The sequence below is a fragment of the Amia ocellicauda genome, chromosome 5 (assembly GCF_036373705.1).
Source record: "Amia ocellicauda isolate fAmiCal2 chromosome 5, fAmiCal2.hap1, whole genome shotgun sequence".
NCBI classification, from domain to species: domain Eukaryota; kingdom Metazoa; phylum Chordata; class Actinopteri; order Amiiformes; family Amiidae; genus Amia; species Amia ocellicauda.
Genome location: NC_089854.1, coordinates 9,505,082 through 9,531,007, shown reverse-complemented (window position 1 = coordinate 9,531,007; position 25,926 = coordinate 9,505,082). Strand labels below are relative to the sequence as shown.

The 25,926-nt window shown below is 38.4% G+C and overlaps 1 protein-coding gene across 2 annotated transcripts in view; it reads right to left on the bottom strand.

Moving 5' to 3' along the window:
• ptpn22 (protein tyrosine phosphatase non-receptor type 22) overlaps positions 1-15,224 on the bottom strand; it is a 31,836-nt gene extending 16,612 nt beyond the window's left edge. For both annotated transcript variants that reach the window (XM_066703613.1, XM_066703614.1), the window contains exons 1-11: positions 14,895-15,224; positions 7,670-7,778; positions 6,704-6,780; positions 6,012-6,107; positions 5,402-5,440; positions 5,205-5,276; positions 4,067-4,126; positions 3,769-3,911; positions 1,708-1,774; positions 815-892; positions 359-445 (exon numbers count right to left, since the gene is read on the bottom strand). In XM_066703613.1, the coding sequence (XP_066559710.1) occupies positions 359-445; positions 815-892; positions 1,708-1,774; positions 3,769-3,911; positions 4,067-4,126; positions 5,205-5,276; positions 5,402-5,440; positions 6,012-6,107; positions 6,704-6,780; positions 7,670-7,778; positions 14,895-14,984 (918 nt within the window). In that variant the 5' untranslated portion in view covers positions 14,985-15,224. The remainder of the gene's footprint in view (positions 1-358; positions 446-814; positions 893-1,707; positions 1,775-3,768; positions 3,912-4,066; positions 4,127-5,204; positions 5,277-5,401; positions 5,441-6,011; positions 6,108-6,703; positions 6,781-7,669; positions 7,779-14,894) is intronic.
• Positions 15,225-25,926: the final 10,702 nt, after the last annotated feature.

The window sequence follows — 25,926 nt, the reverse complement described above, 5'->3', positions numbered from 1 at the left end:
TAGCAATAAGAAATAATAATACTAGACATAAGAAACTTTAGCTGTATACTGTATGATGTTTGTAAACTTTAATTCTAGTTAATAGCTATTAAAACATTATACATACATTTTACAGAATGTACATTTATTCAATTTGTATTTAGTTTTAAATACTTCAGTGTTTTACATTTAGGTTGTCTGAAAGTAGATTCATAACCTTGTTACTGCTTCATAGTAAAGGCAATTGAATGGTCGTATAAATGATATGGTGTTTGGTATGTTGCAACAATAATCTGTTTTCATTCTCACACCGTTAGATTTGACATAGCACAATGTTGTGACAACATAGTCTCATTGTTAAATTGTTAACTGGGCTTACCTCAACTGTGGTTGAACTGCAGGACATAGTCTGTAAGTGTTTCTCAAACAAGCACTTTATAGCCTGGTAGACAAGTTCATACTGTTCCTATGGAGAAAAAGGGTCCACTTTGGATTAAACTAGCATTCATCTTTAATTAAATAATTTTAAAATCAGCTGACACCTAACATTGCAATATCCAATTTAAATATTAATAGATGACACAAACAAAAGACATGGTACAAATATGAGATGTAAAATGAAAGGCTTAGCTGAGCCAGCCTACATAGCTGATTAATTCAGTAGGACACACTGATTATTTTCCACTATCTAGACTGGAATTTGACTGCTGAAAAATTGATTTGATTTCTTACAACTTCAGTGTTTTGTTCTTTCTGGTAAACAAAACAGACAAACCACAGAAACAGTTCAACAAGGTAATCAATGTGTGAATTGCAGTTCAGAATGGACTGTCACCTTGGTCTGCACAACAGAGGGTCTCTGCGTTCGCATTTCTTGAACCAAGCTGAAAATGCTGAAGTCCTCGGGAACTTCCTAAAAGACACAGACTAGCGAGTGAGCACAGCCACACATGTGGCCATATCATTTCAAACCCCTTTCTTGTTAGACATGAGCAGTTTCTCGTGGGCGGGTCTGTGTGGAATCTATGCTAAAGAAAAGTGAGCCCTTTTCACACCCTTAGCCAATGCCTACAGTGTCAGGCTATGTTTGACCCTTGCCAGTGTTCAGTTTGTCAAGAGGGCTGATAATGGAAAGGACATTAAGACGGTACCTGTTCATGACTGTTTTACTCTTTTGCCTTGTCCTTTTGGCTGTAAGCTTAAGAGTAGACTTCTGCTAAACTGTGCCAAAACAGGTTGACCTTTTAACCTTATAAAAGAGGCAATTCCAATAGTTAAATATCCACAGTAAATTGCATATTATTTTCCAAACCATTCCTTTGACTGAAAAGGCAGTCGTTTTACATGTCTAAATAAACACATATAAGAAGTCAATATGTTAAAATAAGGAAAACATAAATTTTCATCAGTTTTATATAAATTCAGGGAAACTTATCAGCCCTTCGCATAGCAGTGTGATCTATGTCAGACTGTACTAGTGAACAGTATTTGAGCTTCATTCCTCTTTATCTGGACTATGAATTAACGTAGGGTAACATGTAGCATACGGTGTTGACTCTTTACCGTCAACTTATAAAGTCTTATCAGTGTCTCATTAATTTGTAAAGTTGAATTCATACTGCAAGACATGTTATGTATGTTAATGAAGGACATTGAAGGCAGTGATGTGTAGGTCATAATAGAGTATCTCTCCCATGACTCCCTCCCTTACCCCTCACAGTCCCTTACCCCTTTCTTCAGCAGGTTCCAGGTGTAGTCAATGGCACACAGAGCTCCTGTCCGACCACATCCAGCACTGAAATCAAAGAACACCACCATTGGCATTGAAGAATGAGGTGTACAAGCACGAAAGTGGATTTACACGTAAGAAGTTCGAGCAGAAATCGGTAAAGACAAATGCCCACCGTTTATTTCAGTGGGAGTGTCTGCACTGCTCCAAAGAACAAGATATTTGACATTCAGGGGAGGTATCTAGCTCTGCTGTTTGTATTGCTTGCCTCTACTCTCCACACTTACATTTTTCAAGTGTGAATCTGCCTTAATAACACCTGATAAAACATGGTACCCACCCCTCCTGTCCTGAAGCAGTCTAACACTGCATAACTGCACATATGCTTACAGCTGTTTTTATGGCATTGTCCTTTTGTGCTAATGAACACACTGCATTGAATGGTCCTTTCTTCTTTTTTGGTCAGATCCGTAGTGCACAACAACGCAGTTTCACAGCTGAGCAGCTTTAGATTGGTAACGCAACAATGGTAACAGAAACGTCAATAAATGTAACGCAGTCTTGGTTCAGGAACCCACATTAAACAGAATTCAGAAAGTTGGCTATCATAATTTTAAATTGTTTTTATATCTCATGGTTTTAGGTATACAATGATGATGTTGTTTGTGTTTAACCAAAAAGTACCCTGAGAATGCTATATAAATTAAACGTTGTTGTGGCTGAAAATATGTTAATGGTTTTTAATTAGACATTGAACTTCATTCACACCGATAAAAACACCCATGTCCTGATTTTAGAGCAATACAGGACCGTTAGTTAACGTGCTAACCAGTGCCCTGCATGTTAGAGATACACTTGAGTGTTATAGTGAAGTCAAGATATGTGGCCTGTCTCAACTTATTATGCATTCTTTTGGAGCTATCATTTTTTACAATATCTTGACAGCAAAATAAAAACTTGTTGTGCAGACATAAGTTAAAATAAAGATTTTAAAAATCAATAAATGAAGCCAAATTCAAAGTTGTCTTGAAGCCCCTACATGCGATGCCTCTCTTACACATCATGATGCCTCCTCAGTTTGGAGAACAAACTCCCCTGCCCTTGTACTGTTATAAACTCTTTGTGTTTAATTTAAACTGCTTCTGCAGATGCTGCACTAACTCTGTATAAAAGCTTTCCAAAGAGAGAGCTGACGAATATCATTTCTGTTTTCTTCAGGATGGAGAAAATGCCCTTACCCTGCTTGCCCCATTATGCAGTGATGCAATAGGTTATCACAGATAATATTATACAGGCTCGGTGACATAGTAAACTGATCTTAACTCTGCTCTCTCGCACACTGCTGTGGAATGCAATCATAAGATCCTTTTTTTTTTTTTTTTAATGAACTTCAAGAACTACAGAAACCAATGCACATGTTCTGCCTTCTGTCAAGTCTTTAAAGATGTTCCCTCACATCAAGTATGGATAGGGAATCAAAAGGTCTTTTAAGAAAGAGGAAAGGTGAAAGGTAAAAAACTTTTACTCTAAAGCTATTATTACAAGCTTTAACATGTTATTACAAGTTATTCTAATTTACCAGTGTTATATGTAATACACTATGATGATAATTTTCCTATGACAGGCTCTGTTTATTCTTGTGCACTTTTAAAGGCTCAAAGATGCTACAGCTGCTCCACTGAATAGGGAAATCAGAAGTGTTCATGCTGTAATTAAAAACTGGTGGTCAGCAAACCACTTCCTGTGAAATATGTTTATTTTTTTGGGTGGGGGGCGGCTGAAAGCAAAGGCAAGGAACAGGATGCCCTAGAACCCACAAAAATGTAGACAAAGAGTGGAAAATAATTTAAAGTTGGCCAGTGCAGCTACTGTATAATTAGTAATTATTTTATGTTATTTTGTAGAATAGATCAAACATTTATATATATATATATATATATATATATATATATGTATATATATATATATATATATATAATGATGTCATAAAACAGTTCAGTAATTGAGAACACTATATGAAAAAGGAAGGGCGGAGGTATTACTCTACACGGGAGACTCACCTGCAGTGCACACAGATTGGTACGTCATCATGCTCCTGGTATGCCCGCATCTCCCACAACATCTCCAGGATGGGTGGGATGGAACTGGGCACCCCGTGATCCGGCCAGTTCACGTAGTGCAGCTGCTGCATGGTGCGCGACTCCTGTGTCAACGGAGGGGAGATGCACAAAGTCACATAGAGATTTGTGTTCTCTCTGACAGCCACTGGTGTGGACTGTTATCTCAATGATCTCATTACAGAGATCTTGTTTCTCAGTTAGGAGTCCTTGAAAAGTTGTCAGACACGTCAGTACTCACGTTATCATAGGTGACTTTTAAAACCCTTGTTATGTAGTCCTCTTTGTTTTCTTCAGAAAGCTAAGACAGGAAACAGACAGAAGGACACATTAGAGAGACATCATATAGTGTTCACATGCAGAACACTGCTGTGATAGTGAATTATAAACTGATACAGTGGCTGTATACCCAGAGTCTGCTCATTGGGGCCTGCAGTGTCTTCTGGTGTGTATTCGCACTGCAGCTCTTCAATATTTTAATCAGTGTAGTTATTTTATGGCAGAGCTAGTAAGTAGTAGTTAATCAGGCCCATTAAGAGAATGGGAGTTTGGTTGGAATTTGGCTGAAGACCTTGTTGTATACTGTATGTACATACTTTTCTGAAATCAAATGTTTTTTTGTAGGTGCAAAGATGAATTTCTGCTCTAGTCATTTTCTCGCAAACTGACTGTGAAGACGGTAACATGGAAACAGGCTGTCGGACTTTCATGCTGTTGCACTGTGGTCAACTTGTTCAAAAACAGCTTCTTATTTATTTATATGTAGAAAAAAGTAACCAGGGCTTAATAAACACTTCCTGTTCAGCTCACATTTTCAGCATTGCATGGAAAGATTGTTATTTACTGTATTTTCCTTCATTGTTTCCAAATGAACCACAGCTAGACAAACCATACTGTACCAAACCCTCTTCAACCCCTGCTTTATTGCCAGAGCTGTGCCAACTGTCAACACGATTAGAGAACTTAAAAAAAAAAAAAACGCTAGTAATGTTTCTTCCAATTCTGTGAATTGTATATCTGTTCAAAAAGATTTATACAATCCCTGTATTGACGGCCTTAAGGGTTTAACTGTCAATTAAGCAGTTTTGGTTAGGAAGCTTGAAGTGCTCAATCAGACTAGCTGCCATTTTCTAGATCAGTGGAAAACTCTGAATTGATTCAGCCCAATACAATTAAAGCAGAGGTCTCACACTATGGTCCTAAGGGCTTTAGTTCCTCCTGCGTTTCTTTCCAGTCAACTCAAAATAATGGGCGCTGGCCAATACTGGGGTCAGAGACCCCTGGACTCTAGTGCGATACAGCTGGGCACAGGCAAGTGCAGTGGGGATGATTGTAAGGACAGTACTTCTGCAGCAATCAGAGGAAAGACAAGTACTCACACATTTGACCGAGAATGGGCCGCATTTAAACACCGACTCCTCAGGTAAAGGCCAGTAACGCTCACACTTTTTCTGTAGGGAAACAAAAACATGTGAGTTGGCTCTCTATGGCATGCATAAGCCATGCAATGTATCACATGGTGCTGAGAAAGTTAGGAAGATATGGAAATAAATACAAGTTGAATGAGGAACCTTACCCTTCCCATTTCAAACTCCCTGCAGGCCATGACAATGATCTAAAATAATAGCAGGAGAAATAAACAAAAGCTGTAATGGGATGTATAGAAAAAAGGTTGAAATGCTATTCTTCTGCCTAGTTCTCTCCATGACTGCTTCTGCTTCTGCTTCTGCATATGACTAAAGTTAACACTGAAGGCAGACCTGGATTGCAGACCGGGACAGTAAAAACACAGCAATATAAATGGGTAAAATGTAAAATAATGTGATATATTGTAACAATTGTAAGATGTTCTGGATAAGGGTGTCTGCTAAAAAAAAAAAAAAAAGCTACACAAAAAAGTGAATTTCAAACATTGCCATGCTCAAGCATAAAATGTGGAATTGCCAATTGTTAATCAACTCACCTTACTAATAAACTTGTGCTTAAAGTGACAACAATGTAGGCAAGTAACATGTTTCTAAAACATACACAGCAAAGCCATTTAACTTGCATACACATGTAGGTAGCTATAGGTACTGTGCCTTTTCAGTGCCAAATTGTTGTGGAAAGAAATATGCTATAATTTACTTTGTGTGAAAAAGTGGGCAAAATTTTCTCCCAAAGAAATGTGAGCAGAAAAGCCTTACTTGGACATTGTGCTCCCACAGCATCCTCCAGAAGTCCACCACAGTATGAGGCAGTGGGCCCTGGGTGGCAATGTAGGCATTCTGCCCAGATACTCCCTAGAGAGAGAGTACTGCACAGTTAAGGCTGGCATCGCTTTAAATCTGCCCAAGTCTGGCCGCTCCTTTTGGAAAGCTTGTGCAGAGCCATGCCATATAAACTTCCCCCCCTCAAAGGAAAGTTTATCCTCAGTAACTTCCAGTTTTACTCGTTTAATATAATTTGAAAAACAATACTAGTTTTACAGCATTATACAAAACACACAAAGGCTTGTGTAAGGATTGAAAAAGTAATACTGGAGTACAGTGAAGAAAAAGTGCAAAGAAATACAATGAATATACTGCAAATTGAGTGGATCAGTAGGTAACCAAGGAAAACAATCAATTTCTATAGGAATTGGAGGCAGTTTATGTATTACAGGCAGTCAGAATCTGATGCATCATTTTTGTACTCTTAGTATAAATATCAAGATCCAAACTTATGTCATGCTACCAAATATGGATATAGATTGTATTATTTTGTTGCTCGATGTTGTTTTGACATTCATATCAAATCTTGTCAGGCTCTGTACAGCTGCAAGTGTAAGGTCATCAGAGACTGTATGACTGTTTTGTGATGATTCAAATGTCACAGAAGGGGACATTTTAAAGCCTACCTTGATGAAGCTGGCATTAACGTAGTCTGAGTCTGTGTCTGACGTGATCAGTGAAATCTTCACTCTGGTGTGATCAACTGGGGAAAAAGCCAGAACAGTCCTTGGTTATAGTCTAGTAACAAGAAATCAATCAATTTAAATGCGACAACTCCCTCTCATATATCATAACTTTGCATCTTAATTTATTACAAAAGGAGGACTGCATCCATCAGTCAGTTGAGATCCTAATTGATTGCAAAAATGTGATAAATTCCATCCTCTTTAGCTTCGTCAAACACCATAAATTAAACTTCATCATGTCACTGCTTCTTGGATTAGGAGTGTGGATAAGAGATTAAGGTGTAAACGTACTGAAGTATTGCTGCTGTCAGGAAAGTTGCAAACTTGGTTGCAGATGAGCTGAAATGCCAATGTCAAAAGGGTGGAATGTACTGAAGAAGTGCAATAGTGTGAGAACAATGTTAGGAAATTGTTTATGTTGGTGCTCACTGAATGATTTTGTACATACGGATTTTCCTCCATTAATTCAAAATGGTGCAGTGATTTTGCCAGTGAGGGTTCTCAAATATGAGTAAAGTGCTGACAACTCCTGCAATGCATACATACAAAAAAAAATAATAATCTTATAGCCTACTGGAAAACCACTCTCCTTCGGTGTGACTGTAGCATGGAAGCAGCATGAACAATTGATTTGAATGTTTTCACTTTGTTTAATGCAGCTCAAGTTGCCACATTTAATCTATTTCATACATTTGCCTGATGCCTTTTTTTCAATTTAGCAAAAATGTATACTAATGCGAATGGCCTAATCATCTAATCAGACCAATTTAGTTACTGGGATCCTGGCTGGACTAAAAGCCATAGCACCCTGCTCTGAACAATAAATACTAATTATTGAAATGAACTTCCATTAGTTTTATCCAAGACCAGAGGGCTTCAGTACCTCTCTATTCATTGTATACTCACATGGAACAATGTCTTTGTATCTGTTTTTCTTCGTATTCTCTTGCCTATCAGCTGCCTTCGTCGGGTATGTCCTCTCGGCGCGGTATTTAGTCGATTGCCTTTTCAACCTCTGCAGAAAGTAAGCAGGTGAACCTCATTCACATCAGTTGGTTGCTTAATTTTAGGTCATATACTCCAGCAAAACTAAATTACTATTTACTGTAGTCAACATGTATTAGGCAATGTTTTACTGCTTTTATGTTAATTTGCCTCCAGTAGGCAACCTGTTATTTGACTGCTTTAGTCATCCAGTCATTACATTCATGTAAAGTTGCTAAAGTGCCTTATGTGCAAATTCCTGTTGCAATGGAGAAAAGGTTAAATTGTGCAACTCCCATAGCTGTTCTGCATTTGTAATATAAACTCTACCCCTTCTACATAGGTGTCCATATGATGTCAAAGGCAAAGCTACCACATTCATCTGGGCAACCTACTGAAACTGAAACAAAGCTCTTGCTCAATTACTGTTCTTATCCCAGGAATGTCAATATTGATTTAATCATATTTACAGCACGTGATCCATAATTGTATTAATTTATATAACATTTCAGGAATGATACTGTGACACAGCTGTATTGCTGATACTGGCTATTTACAATCACATTGGGTACTGGCACCGTCAGCATTGTTTTGTATTTTCTTTGCAAAAATATGAATGTAATCACATACACACAATAAAGCTGAGACCATAGATACATAATACATGTAGATTTCATAGCAAACTAAAATAACACATGACTGTGGGGGAAAAGTGTATAAGTGTATACAGTGAAACTGTATACAGTAACTTCTATGGGAGTTTTGACATCGATACTGCCCACACATTTCAATCATGAGCAAGTTTTTAAAGCTCTCCTAACAGTATTCACCTAATTTTGTATTAGATCAAACAGTGGTAGTGTACTTCTAAATTTGGATCCTGACAGGAAGTGGAAACAAAGACCGAGCCAATCAGATACTCGAACGTTTCCATGACAGTCAGCCCACCAGAACAGTGTAGGTCTGCAGGACCTGCTGACAGACACTCTGCACAGACCCTGAACACACACCCTCACACGGTACAGGATGGAAGATGTCTGACAAGAAATATACTATATGTATATATACATATATATACAGATGCAGTAAAAAAAATCCCTTTGACCCTTTGGCCCATATTCTTAAAAGTTGACATAATTTAAATAAAAAGATATTAAGCATTTAATTGCACTCATAAAGTTTTATGGGACAATTCCCCACTTGTCTTTGACTCTTTGTGAAATCAACTGTTAACTTGGTGCACCAGTAAAAGATTTATGAATGCAATAATCTTTTATGAAATTTGACTTGGAATGCTTAAAAAATACTGTTGTATGTAGTATCTGTTTATACTTTTCGGGTTCATTTTTTTCGGGTGTAATTTACATGTTAATTTTGATCAGCTTGGGCGGGGACAATTGTTAAATTGAAAACCATGAAGACAAATCTATTTCTTCAAATATTTGGGAATTATGAAAAAGGCCATGTACATGATGATGATATTATGAAGTGCTTATTTACAATCATAAGTAAGGGCAGCTATACCAAAAACATGCTTTCAACTTTTAACTGAATTAAACTGAAGAAAGAGTAGCAGGTTGGTTTTGGGAGATAGTGGGTAGGTGCTTAGCTGTGGCCACACTGGAAAATCTAACTGGTATGACACAGCAGACATGAACAGGAAGTTTCCGTTCCTATATCGGTGAAACGGAAAGTAAAGATGTGGTGACTTCTAAACCATACAGGTTATCTTATGAATTCCTACCCTTTCAGTTATTTGATCCAAACAGTCATTTTCAATAAAGAAAAATTTAGCAAAATTATAATTACATACAGTGAGGGAAAAAAGTATTTGATCCCCTGCTGATTTTGTACGTTTGCCCACTGACAAAGAAATGATCAGTCTATAATTTTAATGGTAGGTGTATTTTAACAGTGAGAGACAGAATAACAACAAAAAAATCCAGAAAAACGCATTTCAAAAAAGTTATAAATTGATTTGCATGTTAATTGGGGAAATAAGTATTTGACCCCTTCGACTTAGTACTTGGTGGCAAAACCCTTGTTGGCAATCACAGAGGTCAGACGTTTCTTGTAGTTGGCCACCAGGTTTGCACACATCTCAGGAGGGATTTTGTCCCACTCCTCTTTGCAGATCCTCTCCAAGTCATTAAGGTTTCGAGGCTGACGTTTGGCAACTTGAACCTTCAACTCCCTCCACAGATTTTCTATGGGATTAAGGTCTGGAGACTGGCTAGGCCACTCCAGGACCTGAATGTGCTTCTTCTTGAGCCACTCCTTTGTTGCCTTGGCTGTGTGTTTTGGGTCATTGTCATGCTGGAATACCCATCCACGACCCATTTTCAATGCCCTGGCTGAGGGAAGGAGGTTCTCACCCACGATTTGACGGTACATGGCCCCGTCCATCGTCCCTTTGATGCGGTGCAGTTGTCCTATCCCCTTAGCAGAAAAACACCCACAAAGCATAATGTTTCCACCTCCATGTTTGACGGTGGGGATGGTGTTCTTGGGTCATTCCTCCTCCTCCAAACACGGCGAGTTGATTTGATGCCAAAGAGCTCGATTTTGGTCTCATCTGACCACAACACTTTCACCCAGTTCTCCTCTGAATCATTCAGATGTTCATTGGCAAACTTCAGACGGGCCTGTACATGTGCTTTCTTGAGCAGGGGGACCTTGCGGGCGCTGCAGGATTTCAGTCCTTCACGGCGTAGTGTGTTACCAATTGTTTTCTTGGTGACTATGGTCCCAGCTGCCTTGAGATTATTAACAAGATCCTCCCGTGTAGTTCTGGGCTGATTCCTCACCGTTCTCATGATCATTGAAACTCCACGAGGTGAGATCTTGCATGGAGCCCCAGACCGAGGGAGACTGACAGTTATTTTGTGTTTCTTCCATTTGCGAATAATCGCACCAACTGTTGTCACCTTCTCACCAAGCTGCTTGGCGATGGTCTTGTAGCCCATTCCAGCCTTGTGTAGGTGTTCAATCTTGTCCCTGACATCCTTGGACAGCTCTTTGGTCTTGGCCATGGTGGAGAGTTTGGAATCTGATTGATTGATTGCTTCTGTGGACAGGTGTCTATTATACAGGTAACGAGCTGAGATCAGGAGCACTCCCTTTAAGAGAGTGCTCCTAATCTCAGCTTGTTACCTGTATAAAAGACACCTGGGAGCCAGAAATCTTGCTGATTGATAAGGGATCAAATACTTATTTCCCTCATTAACATGCAAATCAATTTATAACTTTTTTGTACTTACAAAAGGGGCCTAATATCATAAGTAGCATAAGCTGCTACTTGGTATTAGTATAAACCACAAAAACATAGAATACATAGATAGCTGTCTGGGTAGATAGATACATAAGACGCGCTAACAGAAAAATATATTAATTCAAGCAAGCGACTGTAACACTTGGATAACATTCATCATTCTGAATGAATAAATATGGCATTCTTTTGTGTGTTCACTTCGTGGGAGTTTTACTCACCTCTGCCTCATCTACCTTTCAGACACTTTACTTCCTTTGTGGTAATGGTTTTATTAGTATTATTTTATTTCTTCGAGCTTACAGCTGGGTTTTTCCTGGAGCAATCTAGGTAAAGCACCTTGGGTACAGCAACAGTGTCGCCCACCTGGTATTGAACCCATGACCCTCTGCTTAGGAGGAATTTGAAGCAAAGGGTGAGTTTCCTTTGCCATCAAAAGTACTGTTTCAGCTTAGACTCCTCCAGGCTTTTCTGACAGTATTCTTATGCCAAAGAGACTTCCTCCTCTGAGCTCTGGGGGGACTCCACATAAAGACTGTTTGTTCTTCCTGAACATCACGCTGCCTTTGTTAAGACACAGTCTGTTCATGAGACCCTGTGGTAAATAGAGCGTGCTGCAACAAATCCCAGGAAACAAGAACCTACCCTCAACACTGTGAGACACACAGATTGGCAACAGATTGAATTTATGTGGAAATCTGAGTGTGACAATGACAAAGGATTCTGGTCGTCTTGTTTCCCAAGTTTTAACCCACAGTAAAACACCATCCCAGTGTTGCTTTTTGCAAAACAACGAAGACTTCCTGTTTCGCCTCACTGTGTGTGCGTCAAAGTAGCCTTCCTCTGTGCAATCTATTATTGATGAACTTTATCAGTGCCCTGTTGAGATGCAAAACGAAAAGGGATCTGCTCTGAACTAAATACAGAACAGAGAAAAAAGACACGGGGGAAACAAAAATATAGCAGCAGCATTTCCTGATATACATGTCACTGAATCTTGGCTCCAGTTCTGTTCTGTTCTGAAAAGTAGGGATATCCAATAAAATGGTTACACAATTCACATGCTTGTTGGAGTTCAAACCATGTGTTTAATTGTAATTGTAAAATACAACCTTCTTTGTGTATGTTGTTAATGGCCAACAAGAAAGAACAGACCACGGCCAGAGGGTGATTCACAAATTGAAAGAAATTCCATTATTAAGTACTACTATGGCACAATGTTCCCTGTCCCAAAGCAGGCCATTTTCAGTTCAACACGATTTTTTTTTTAAAGGGCAAAATCAAAAATGTCCCAGACCTCATGACAAGATAATGGTATAATGGTAACATTCAGAATGGCTCATAAGGATAAAAAAATCTTTGAACCACTAAATGACGTGCAAAAAACAAACAAATTGGCACCACGTTTGATGATTCACATAAGCTAGTAATTTAATTAATAAATGCAGGGAATTGTATGATGAAGCCTATTCTGAAACGAGACATTATTGTATATTTCTGTACCAGTAAACTGCTGGTTTAACTCTGAACTGGACAACAGCTATGATGCATTAATGCAAGTACTAGCACAATCACTGCAAAATATACACAAATTATCCCAAAAATACGGGAAAAGGTTTTCCTCTTTAAAAAGGTGCTTTAAACAGTGCATTGAATTAGAAACTGGATTTGGAAATCGGTAACATTTTAAATTATGACAGTGACAAATTAGTCCTCACCATACTATAGTCACACAACTCCTTGCACATTCAAAACCACAAGCCAGGTTTATGTAGGAAGACACAGATTTGCATTAATTGTGTAATAAAGAATGAGGAGGTTCAGTAAGTTGTAATGTAGGGTAGTAAACACCCGTTTATTTTCGTCATGCATGGCAATCGGCCTCATCAGTAGCCTCCGAGCTTTCCTCTCCTGGCCCTCACTTGTTAATTTCCCATAATGAGAGGAGATAAAGGTTTGTCTAATGAGTCCACTGCTCTGTCGGGCACAGCAAGAGTTAAAGGCGTGCGATTAGAAGAGAACGTCATTTCGAAAAATCCAGAGGGAATTAAATCATAAAAGGGAATACTGTTCGTTTAGACCATTTACATAACTGTCCTCTTTGGTTTCAGCTTTTTGTATTCTCTAATGGTGATCATATGAAAAATAAAAAGTAAATGCAGGGAGCACAGGCATAAACTGCTGGGGCCAAGGACCCTATGACTTCTTGATAAAGGGCTTTAAATGTAGGATATGGCATGCACAGGACATGAGTATATTATTTTCCAAGAGTGCGGTTTATACCTTCTTGATTAACTTAAAGTTTCAAGATGGTTTATACCAGGGGTTCCCAATGCCTGGTGATGGAGGTTGCATGGGATGGGGGGGCCGCAATAGAAAATGAACCACAGATGAAAACTAAATATGTCCCAAATCATACCTTTTTATTTCCTATACATTTCTGTTAGGAAAAATGTATGTAATTGATGTTTTATTATTTTCCCCCAAATTACATGTAGTAAAGGTTCAGAAAAGGGGTGGTTGAAGGTTGGCTTTGGGGGGCTGCACCAAACATCTTTGAGGGCCGCAGTTTGGGAACCCCTGGTTTATACATTCTTCGTTTACTAAGAAAGAGGCAGGAACTGTATTTCATTATAACATTGTGGTTAAGGGTATTTCTTATAATCAAAGATGAATATTCTTTCTGTTATATTGTAATGTGAAGCGTTCACCCCCCTCCCACACACACATACACAAACAACTAAACTAACATTTTGTTGACCCACTTCATTTGAATGAGTTAACTTTTCTATTATTAAAATGTATGACTGCAAAAGTATATTGATCAGGGAAATTTCTGTGAATTGATACGTGGACATCAGAAAAATAAAACCCCTTTGACTTAGTATTCCCTGTGTTAAAGGAGTTTTTACAGAGCAGGTTGATACTGTTGCTGATAAAACTACAGTTTTTGGACTGTATGTTACTGGCTGGCAGGGCATCACATCCGAATGAAATACTCTCAGGAACCGTCAAGTTGAATTAAAAAGTGGAGGAATAAAAAAAGACTATATGCTAACAGTAGCTTAGGTTTCAATAAGGCCTGCAAGTTCCTGGTTTTTTTTTCTCTCTCAGTGATGTAATGGGCGGGTAATAACATATTCAGAGAACTCTAAAAATACTAAACGAAGGCCAAAACCACACCAGTGTACAACAACCGTATCGATTATTCTCATACTCCACTGACCTATTATATTCTTAGCACTTTAATGGTATCCTCCTTTAATGGATGTGACCTTTGCCTGGTTCCTGCAATTTAGAAATGACTACCAATGAATTCATAAAGTGCTTTTCCAGTACAACTACAGCTACAACAGTACCAGCAGCAACATTGATCTCTTAAGATCAAGCGCACTTGCTATAATATGAGGCACTCTCTTTGTAGAACAATGTATTCGCTGTATACTTGTTATGCTAAAAGAGCTGTCAATATAGCTACCCATATGTTTATATATCGTATAGTATAACACATTTACATGACATGACATGTTGCCTATGTTAAAAGCATCACCCAAATGAATAAATTATAAGAGGCTACTCAGCAACAACATATGAAGGTGAACATATCAAATGTATTATTACCATATGGCTACTAGTTATTTACATGATTGTAAACCAATTTTAAACTGGAACTAGTTTTTTGTATAGAGGTTCAATCTTTCTGAGCACAAGTCATAGAAAATCTGGCATTCAAAACTTTTTTATTTGTATCCTCTGACGTTCTTACCAATTTACAATGAACTGCTGCAGCATTTCAGCTGCACTAATTGTGGCAAGACAATTTGATGCTTGCTGGAAGAAATATAGAGTATGAAAATGTAGCTGAAAGAATGAACTCACAGTGAATTCGTTGGCAAAAACCTCCTCTGTCTGATCCTCCTTGGCATGTATTTCATTTAGTAACTTCCTTAGAATGGAGCTCTGGTCCATGCTGGATCTCTGTGTCCTGTGGGTGTCCGCGTGCTGAGGTTGGACATGTCAGGACTGGGGGCTCTGAAGGCCGGCACACTGACAGCCTGTACTGCACAACGAGCCTGTGGTTAGGAACTGCATGAGCTGTCTTGAAGGAAGCATAGCTAACAGGTTCTGTGGTCAGATTATAAATATCATCCCAGACACAGGGTCCTAAAGCCCGCTCGCTGGGCTCTGCTACTTCTGCTGTGCGTCTGCCTGCCCCTGGGATGTGTAAAAAAGTTACACGCATCTGCAGTGCTATATTACAACAACACAGCCACGTTTCAGGCCAAGAAAAAGACCAGGAAGTGGCAGATAACAGGCCGTGAGCCTGAACAGCCAGTCAGACTGCATTCATCAGCCTCGCAACCACAGGGAGACCAGTTTCAAACCCGGTCGAATCGACTACTCCCAGGCGAGGCGTCTGCTATTGCAGTGTAGCTGGGTGGTGTGCTGCCTCGCCCCAGCACACCCCCACGATTCTGAATCCGTTTGTACTTGGATTTATTTGTGTTTGTGAATGGAACATAATACACTTGAAAATATAATGCAATATCAAGGTATAAGGCACAATTTTTCAGGGTAAAAATAGTCTTCCCTTTGCAGATTCTCTTTTTATTTACTCTTTAAAAACACGTCACTGGTATTAGGTTATACAAGAGGCTCAACACACACAAGTGCAATGCTTCAGGAATGTAATCTTCCACACGAGCAGCAACCATATTTTTCTAATTGTTTAGATCTCAACGAAGCCTTATTCCTACTGGCAGTGTTTCAGTGTTCACTAAAGTGCAGCAGTACATCGAGCCAATGCTCTCTACATCTCTCTCTCTGGTTTGTTATGTGTTGTGCAAGACAGTTTAGCTTGCTTTTCCTGTTTGTTTTTTTTGTACACATGATTCTAAATACAGAGGTCACGGCTGAATTCATGTTGTGGGGAGCAGTAGTTTCTGGTTGACATGTACATAGATGATGTTGTGGGATATATTTTTTCAAAATGATTGTAGGCAAACTGTTCTTAATAAAAGTTTTTTCATATAATAATTTTTGTTGATATTCTTATGAAACATATTTTGGGTAATTTAATTTTTGAGGTCTAAAATAGATGGTGTCTCAAATGGCAAACTTATACTCTAGTATATTTATATTTATACTTAGTAGAAAGTGGGCTCTAACAATTATTTAATGTGCGATTGGATACATGTTTATAATTTGCGATTTATGTATAGGGGAAAGTGTGTAGCATATAAAAAAAAATACAGTTTGCCTATACTAAGTAGGACTTATCCATTTCTGTAGCACAGGCCATCTCTCTCCTCACTTCCTTCCCTTTAGCTTTTCAAAATAAGCTCCACAAGTCTTACTTCCGTTACCTGACAGTGAAAAAATACACTTTGAGTTTGTATTTGTTTTAGGGAACTAAAACGAAAGAACTAAATGTGCCTTTTAACTGGTCAACCAGTTAAAGTGCTGCACATGAGATATGTGTTATAAAGCAATTTTTAGTACCATATCCAGTAATATAATCACAGCCTGTAAAGACCACCAGTGGAATTTCAGAAATGATCACCATGTCTTGTTACATCCTTTTATATACTTTTCCTGTATTTATCTATACCGATATAATCTTCTGTCGTTCACAACCTGACATAGAACGTATTTTTCCAATAGGTGACTTTTTACCACCTTAAGGTCTGATCCTGTCAGATCTTGTCAGATCTCTTAAGCTAAACGAGGCTGGAACAGGTCAGTACATGGACTGGAGTCTAAAGAAAACCAGTTGCACCTGGAGGGGTGACATGGTAGCCTAATGCTGGTTATCACAGGGAGATTGGGTAACTTCTTAACTCCACATTACCTCAGTCCATTCTGTTGTGAAGGAGGATTTGCACTAGTAGTTTGCAATATACTAGCGGTTTATAAAGAGATGCTTATTCTCAGTTTCTGTGTCACAGGTGGAATTGACATCAGCCCTTATGAGATACAGGCTTGAGAGGATTTTGCTTTTATAAGTCCAAACCCACTTGCTTTCCATATGATGACTTGCATTCAAGCAGAGGTTAGTCCTGCCGATTGTGTGTCTACTGTTACTCAAAGGTACTTTAGAAGTACAGATATAGTAGTCCTCAGCCCATCAATAATATTTACATTTAATGTATTTGTTTATATGCACTATTTATTTGTATAATTCAAATGCTTTAGCACAATACACATTTTAATTGGAGTTGTCCCTCTCCTGTTCCCTGTGCCATGTAAAGTTGTTAAAAGCATTAAAAGAAATTTAAAATTACATTTGGAACGATTTTAAAACCCCTATATCAGCAGTAAGAATTGGCAACTCCATGATCAGTGCTGGGGTGTCCACTCCTAGTGACCGATACAGATGTTTTGTAGTGAAGACAGTGACAGGGGGAAGAAACTATGAAATAGATTTAAGGGCGTTTGTTTTTAGCAGCTTGAGTGTTTAGGTTTGCTTGTTTTGACAAGAAATGCATGCAGACTCCGCATTTCATTTCAATGGTGTACTTTGGCAGAATTGCAACAAGAAGTATGTAACGCTTTTTATATTTTATAACATGTATCTGGAGTTCTTGTTCCTGGGGTGTTTTCACAACCAGGTTAAGCAACCTTTGACCCCCCAGAAAGAGCAAAACTATTTATAAATGGCAGAAGTTAAAAATGTTAAAATAATAAAGGTTGGTGATGTAGGTCTATATAATGCTGACTACTGTCATACATATACCGATCAGCCATAACATTATGACCACTGAGAGGTGAAGTGAATAACACTGATAATCTCTTTATCATGGCACCTGTCAGTGGGTGGGATATATTAGGCAGCAAGTGAACATTTTGTCCTCAAAGTTGATGTGTTAGAAGCAGGAAAAATGGGCAAGTGTAAGGATCTGAGCGACTTTGACAAGGGCCAAATTGTGAAGGCTAGACGATTGGTTCAGAGCATCTCCAAAACTGCAGCTCTTGTGGGGTGTTCCTGGTCTACAGTGGTCAGTACCTATCAAAAGTGGTCCAAGGAAGGAAAAGCGGTGAACCGGCGACAGGGTCATGGGCGGCCAAGGCTCATTGATGCACTTGGGGAGTGAAGGCTGGTCCGTGTGGTCCGATCCAACAGATGAGCTACTGTAGCCGAAAATTGCTGAAAAAGTTAATGCTGGTTCTGATAGAAAGGTGTCAGAACACACAGTGCATCGCAGTTTGTTGCGTATGTAGCTGCGTAGCCGCTGACCAGTCAGGGTGCCCATGCTGACCCCTGTCTACTGCCGAAAGCGCCTACAATGGGCACGTGAGCATCAGAACTGGACCAAGGAGCAATGGAAGAAGGTGGCCTGGTCTGATGAATCATGAGTTCAAGGTGTTGACTTGGCCTCCAAATTCCCCAGATCTCAATCCAATCGAGCATCTGTGGGATGTGCTGGACAAACAAGTCCGATCCATGGAGGCCCCACCTTGCAACTTACAGGACTTAAAGGATCTGCTGCTAACGTCTTGGTGCCAGATACCACAGCACACCTTCAGAGGTCTAGTGGAGTCCATGCCTCGACGGGTCAGGGCTGCTTTGGCTGCAAAAGGGGGACCTACACAATATTAGGCAGGTGGTCATAATGTTATGGCTGATTGGTGTATGTAAGAAGTTATATATCAATAAATCAGCAAAAATATACCTCTCTACATAGGAAATCGTGTTAGATTGCATTACAATGTACACTAAAAGTAATTTCATTGTAATCTTCTGCAGCAATGTCAAACTTTAAATAAATGAATAAATAAGATGTTTTGAACCATCAATCAATTGCAGGTTGCAGAATCCCACTGATCACACTAGAACAGACATCTGCGGACATCTACGCTCTATGAAAGCAACCTTGGTTTGCTTGTCTCTCTGAAGCAAATGCAAAAGGGGATAAAACTTCATGGACAATTGTGTAAGAACCTTTACTTTTGAACATTTTGGCATATGCTGTTTACACTGACACTCATTTGAACAAAGGGTAAAGATTCCAGGGCTTGTGGACTGTTTTATTTTAATTTTATTTGGCTGTAAAAATTTGTTTTGTAGTTTGTTGTTTTTGTTAGATGTGATCTTTTGTTAAATGCTAAATCCCTGTGACCAGGCAAATTAGTCGGAAGGCTTCTTGTTCCAGTCAAGCAATGCAAACCATCTGATTTTGGTGCAGTTCTTATCTTATGCTGCCATAACCTTTGGATCTTCGGCTTTGATCCCAGGTTGTTGTTTTTTTTATACAGGGGCTTGTTTGATTTCCGTTTCAAATGCATGCAACATGTAAAGAGTGAGAGAAGAAGAGTGGTTAGAAATGCCAAAATGCACTGAATTGGTGTAGTAATAGGTGAGTGCATAGAAATCAGTTACATAGGCTGGACGTGGTGTACAACACAACAGTTTGTGTAGATCAGTTTTGGATTGTCACTTTAGTATTCACCTTGGTGATGTGTATGCAGAGCTATATTCAGGGTGCTACAGCTAGCTCTTTAAAATAAGACACTGGAAAAAATGACCTTGCATTGCTTCCAATGATCTTATCAGGTAAATCCTCCTCCTTGCAGCCCTTAGCATTTCATGTCAATCTGCATAATTATTTTCAGAAATAAACATGACAGGTGTCTTTTGCTCCACCGTTTTAATTAAACAACAGCCACACACACTATGTCTGATTAATAAGCAGCTTTCTGGATTGTGTGTGCAGCTTTGATTTGATTATAGCTTGCCGACTAATTGGATCTAATTAATGGTAGGACTTTTAGTTTGCCTGTGATCTGCAGTTTTCTGTCTGTTTTCCCCTGCCTGGCAATACTCAATTACCCATGTAAACCAGCATGTTTTTAAGCAAAGCCACATCACACTGTATGATTAAACAGCACGACGTTAGCATGACTTCATGTAGTTGTCCTCAGCCTTCCTAACCTATTTAATTACTGAACCTTTACTTTCTCATCAGAAGCAGTAAGGTTTCATTATACATATCCAGGAATGCTTTAATCTGTACATTAATGCGTTTGATTGTTTAGCATGACAAGTATTTATTGGGGGTGATTCTGTTTGTTCGGTCTCTTTCTATAAGAAGGAAATGAAAGAATGCCCTCTAGTGATGGCACTGTATACTAGCATCACAGATGTTTTACCTCAAAGCAGATAGGCCTATATGGAAATCTTAAAATACCTGTGGTCAATAGGCCTACAAAAAGCTGGTGAGAGGCTGCTATTGTGGGATTGATTGCAAATCACTAATTTAGTTAACGTGGTTTATACACAAAGCAGAGTTAGATATTAAATCTAAACTATATCTGAACTACCTTGTCAAGTGGGAAATTGAGTCTATTTGCAGAGATTGGGCAAAATAGTTTTTTTCTGTGTGCCATCTTCAGCAGTGGAGCGTGCTAAAGCAACAGCAAGAATGCAGCAGTGCAGCTATGGTGCAAGCTTTTGTATGGGCAACTTTGTCTGTTACTGTGACAGCCAGCATGAGTCTTTAAACTGTGTGAAAGTTTTTTTTTTTTTTCCACCCCTGATAAAACTTTCCACTCCCAAACAGCACTGTATCTAGCCCATTTTTCCATTCTTAAAGTGGCAGTAACTATAAAACTCTATAGTTTCCACAGAGGGCCCCGCTTAATTGTTCTTATGCTACCACCAAGTAATTGCAGATGGGTCATTCTGCAAAAAACACAGAGGTTGGCAACTTGGCAATAGTTAAAAAATAAACAAACATTAATACATTTCTTAACATACATTGTTAACATGCATACAAAATGAAGAAATTTAAATTGTGAAATCCTTACCATTTTCATGTATTTAATAATTTGATCACGAAAACGCCATTTTGTCACATGCTTTGTAGTCAACACAAACATGAGTATATTTAAACTGGCTCAGAATTATTGTCTGCCTTACTTATTATAAAAATAATTTACACTGATATTATAACACATTTAATTGATATCGAAATAAAACGTTGATAGTTATTTACAATTTTATTCCCATGTCAAGTTTGAAACACTCAGTGCCTTTAAGCACACATTTGTTTGCCCATCCTAGTATTGAATAGAAACTACAGAGTCTGATATATTATCAGATGCATTTAACCACACAAATATAGGGTTGGTTTCATACATATTTGGATGAAAATGCGGGCAGTGTTATACAATTGAAAACAGTTTGTTTCTACGAGCGCGGTGTCCCTGAAAGGTATGTATTTTCACTTGGCATCCAATAAGAGCATTTATTCTGCATTTATAATTAACCTACTGTTGGTGGAAAAATGACAGTTGCTAAATTTAGAAGGGTTACTGTGTGTAAGGAGTGGACATAGCAATTTTGTCCGTGATGTCTTATTTTGTGATTTAGGTTACAAGAGAGACTTGTTGATGGACTCTTTTCGGTAATTTAAGGTGGTTTTCAGTGGTCATGAGTCTTGTCATATTGAATACAATCTAATTACAATCAAAAGGTTTTTGTTTGTGTGCTTACTTTTGTTTGTTGCAAGGTCATGTTCTACACATGAGCTACACAATTCAATAGATCCCATTGGTGGAGCAGCACAGGTCTGTGGAAATCTGCGCTACACGACCACAGATCTCAAGCACAGTATTTACACTACTGGAAAAAGTTTTAGAACTCCTCCATTTTTTCCAGTTTTTTTTTCAAATTTACGCAGTTTAATGTCTCAATGTATTCTTTCTACAGTGGAAATCAAATACTGTTAGAAAAGTTCTTCCCAACACTGTGGCGGAAGTTCCCACAAATGTGTTGTACTTGTAGTTTGCTTTTTCTTTCACCCTTCTGTCCAGACCCTTTAGTGTCTTTGTTGAAATCAAAATCCTAGGTGGGGTGATAAAAAGACATTAGCACAAAATGTACCTGGCTGATTATCTTTTTCCATACAGATGTCTTTAGAGGCATTAAATTAAAAAAACACTAGTGGTACATGTTTTGGGAGAATGACCCATATACATTTTCAACTCCTGGGAGAAGTATTATATGATCTTAATATTTCTTTGAAATTCAGAACCCCTAGTTATGGACCACTATTGAATGATGTCTAGAGTATATTCTACAAGACTAATGCTTAATTACACATTCGCTACTAAACTGAAACAACAGGTTTGTATTGACCGTTATCATTACTGAGTTACAATTAAGAGAAGTACAATCTAATATTACTGAATTGGAACAGTATATTGCATTATAGAATGTTATCTTTACTTAATCACAACTATAATGCAGTACATTATTGAAAATAAACTACAATGTTACATCACAGACCACTGTCTGTACTGAAATACTACTATAATAGTTTATAATGGCTGATTACAATGATCATATAGCCCATTAAACACTATTGCCATAACTGTATTGCTGTACAAGTACAACACTACAGTATACATGACTATCATCTATGTACGACAGCTTGACGAGTTATCTTGTTTTCCTAAACATATGAGCTATACTGTATCACCTCTTTATAGGACTCATCTGATTATGGGCTTGATCTTTTAGACTGCAGAGAGATCTACAATTTCTGATTGCTCTGCTTTAGTTTAGTATGTGTTTGGTCAGACCTTTTATTGCGAATAGAAACATTTTTCTGAGAAAGACCGCTACTGAGAAACCACAGAGGATAGATTTACATGATAAACAGCTTGCATGTAAACCAGTCCACTCTCTGATAATATATCCTGTTGTGTTGTGTGGGTGAGATTGCATCATGAGGGTCTTTTGTTTAATGCTGTTTTTTCAAAGTAAGTATTTAAATATATTTGTATTTACCATAAAATAGAGATGTCCTCAAAACGGAAATGTATTAAGAGTTAAACTATGTTTTTTTTATAATGTATGTGTGTGTGTGTGTATATATATATATATATATATATATATATGTGTGTGTGTGTGTGTGTGTGTATGTGTGTATATATGTGTATGTATATGCATGTATATATTTCTATATATATTTATTTATGTGTATATGTCTACATATTTATCTTCTCACTCTCCCTCCTTTCCTCCATAGGCAGTATGCAGCTCCGTTGTGACAGAGCTGAGGAGAGAGTCATGGTTTTTGACAGCATCTCTGTCGTCTGTCGTTACCAGACAGATGGGTTTCTGTTTAATAAGAAGTACTGGTGTCTGGGAGATTCCTGGCAGTGGTGCGAGATCCTGGGGGACACAGAAGGCTTTGTGAAAAGTGAACTCAGAGGAAGGTTGTCTATCATTGACAACAGACGAGGGCTCTTGCTGATCAGACTCGAGAGGCTGCGTTTGGAGGATGCGGGAGTGTACTGGGTGGGGATTGACAAGCCCTATGCTGATATCATGCATCAGATCAACATATGGGTGTCTGAAGGTACAGAGAATTCAAACCGCTCATTCCTACACTCTCTTCAAAGTTCATAAATGAACAGCTACCAACTGTAAAAGTAGGATAATAATATTAGTACTATATTATTCCAATTAAACATATTTTAAATATTGTATTTACTACTATTATACAAAAAAATATGCATAACTTGTAGTTTACAAATATTCTGTTTTTTTAATACATTTATTTGAAAATGTATAACGTAACACCAATTAAATTATGTTTTTCAGTGTATACAGTATAGTACAGTATTATGCATACAACTTAAACAGGCCATAAAAAAACATATAGTTTTAAAAATAAAAATAATAGACGATTTGGGAACATTCACAAATAGACTGGATAGGATTCTTGGATCACTTAGTTATTAATGGACAGCAATCGAGCACAATGGGTCGAATGGCCTCCTCTCGATTGTAAACTTTCTTATGTTCTTATATGCAGACATCTTTGCGATTGTAATACAATATAAATGCACAATACATATAATATTTTAAATATCATTCAACAATGCAAATACAGTTAGTACATTCTGATTTCTATTTGTGAAAGAGATGCAACAAATTGTAATTTAATTAACATTTCTTTAATTGGTTTTGTCCGGTCTAATGAATTGCAAAATGGCTTCAGACCTGGGACATTGTAGGTTGGTGTTATTAACATGTGAATGTCACTTTGTTCATATTCCAGGTCTTTAATTAACTATAATAATAACATATAATAATTAGTCATAATTATTACTATTGTAATTATATTCTTAATAATAATACAACAGTAAATATTGTTGTTGTTATTATAATTTGTATTATTGTTATTGTCGTAGCCCAGAGGTTTTCAACTCTGGGCTTGGGGTACCTTTGTATCTGCAGGTCTGTGTTCCAGCTGAGCACTAAAAATACTTATGATAGATTTATTATGTTACAATTATGTCACTGGGTGAAAGTCACTGGTTTAATCAGAACCTAATTAGATATTTAAATGTAGTTTTAAATGATTGACCAGGTCTTACAAGATCGTAAGAGGTGTCACAACCAGGCTGTGTAACATTTCCGTGTAGTTAACATGAAAAGGTTTACAGTGTGACTAATTTGTTTACAATTACCACTTCCAAAAGTACAGAAATATGTTTCTCTCTGAAGTGGTTTCATGACATTTGCAAATGTTGTGCAATGACCTCACTTTCTTCTGTCCCTCTTGCTTTCCATTCCACTGAGGACAGTGTGCCTGAGCCTTCATAAACCACCTCAATAATGTTTTCAGTGTATCCTCTCCCTCCAACAGTGCCTGTCTCTGTCCCTAAGCTGGTGTTCCTGAGCCAGCCTGAGGTGACGTGTTTGGGGCAATCCCTGACGGTCCACTGTAAGAGCGAAGTGGGGACCGGAGTTCAATACAGCTGGTACAGAGTGAGCCAGGCCCATGATGTCCCAGTGCAGTCGTCCCCTGACCTTAAACTGCATTGCGCCCCCCAAACTGAGAGCCAGCGCTACTACTGTGCAGCCAATAACAGCGTGAACAGAGAGCATAGCCCCTATCTGACGGCGGACCTCCTGCAGCCGGCCGGGGAGCAATGTGTTTACCACGTCTCTATTGGCAGTGAGTACCATTTAGCCCCTCTGTTAGAGCAAGTACTTGCTACACTAACTTGTTCGAAGCCCACGGTCATTACCAGTGCCTTGCCAGTGCCTTTGTCTACCTGTTGTGCCTGGTGCTCAAATTGTAACCCTTCACTGTTGTAGGTATGTGTAATAATGTGTCATTGGCAGGCGACCGTGCTTATGAATGTGTACAGGAAGTGCTGACGAGCACAGCGGCCCACTTGGAACAATCTACTGTCACAGAGGTGTATCAGGACTCGCCAGGAGTAAACTGGATCGTGAACTTCAACCACACGTCCAGGTGAGGGATGGATTATGTATGATTTTGCAATCTGATATTGTTAGGTTACAATTAAAACATCGCCATGTCTAATCGGATATAAATTGAACGTTTATGCTTCTAATAGAAATGTTAAAATTGACCTCAATCAGTCAACTGGACTCTTTACAGTTGTCAAAAGACTATTGAAAATATTCTGCTGATAAACAAAATATATAGTTTCCTGAAACAATATTTATTTAACTAAATTGATAATGTAATGAGTCATTTAAATACGACTGTTTACAACCGTATATATATGGCCTAAACATTTTAAATTGGCGTGGACCAAATGTGCATTTCCTTCGCAACATCTGTTTTTAAAAGTTGTGCTGCTAAAGCTGCCAGTGTCGTTCTCTGTCTGGGCAAAATGAAACTGGTGGTTTGGGGGCTTTCATTACATCCTTCTCACATGAGAGTAGGCGATATACTCTGGGCTGTGGAAATTGAAATGAAGTCAGTGGGGCAAAGGTTGACCAGATTGTAATCAATAAGGAACTGTGGCTGTGGACCGGTTCTCATGGGGTTTTCTTTGAAAGACCGTCCAGTTTCAAGCAAGGGCATTCTGATTTAGAGTTCCTGAAGTGTGGAATCGACAACCTGTATCCGTAAGG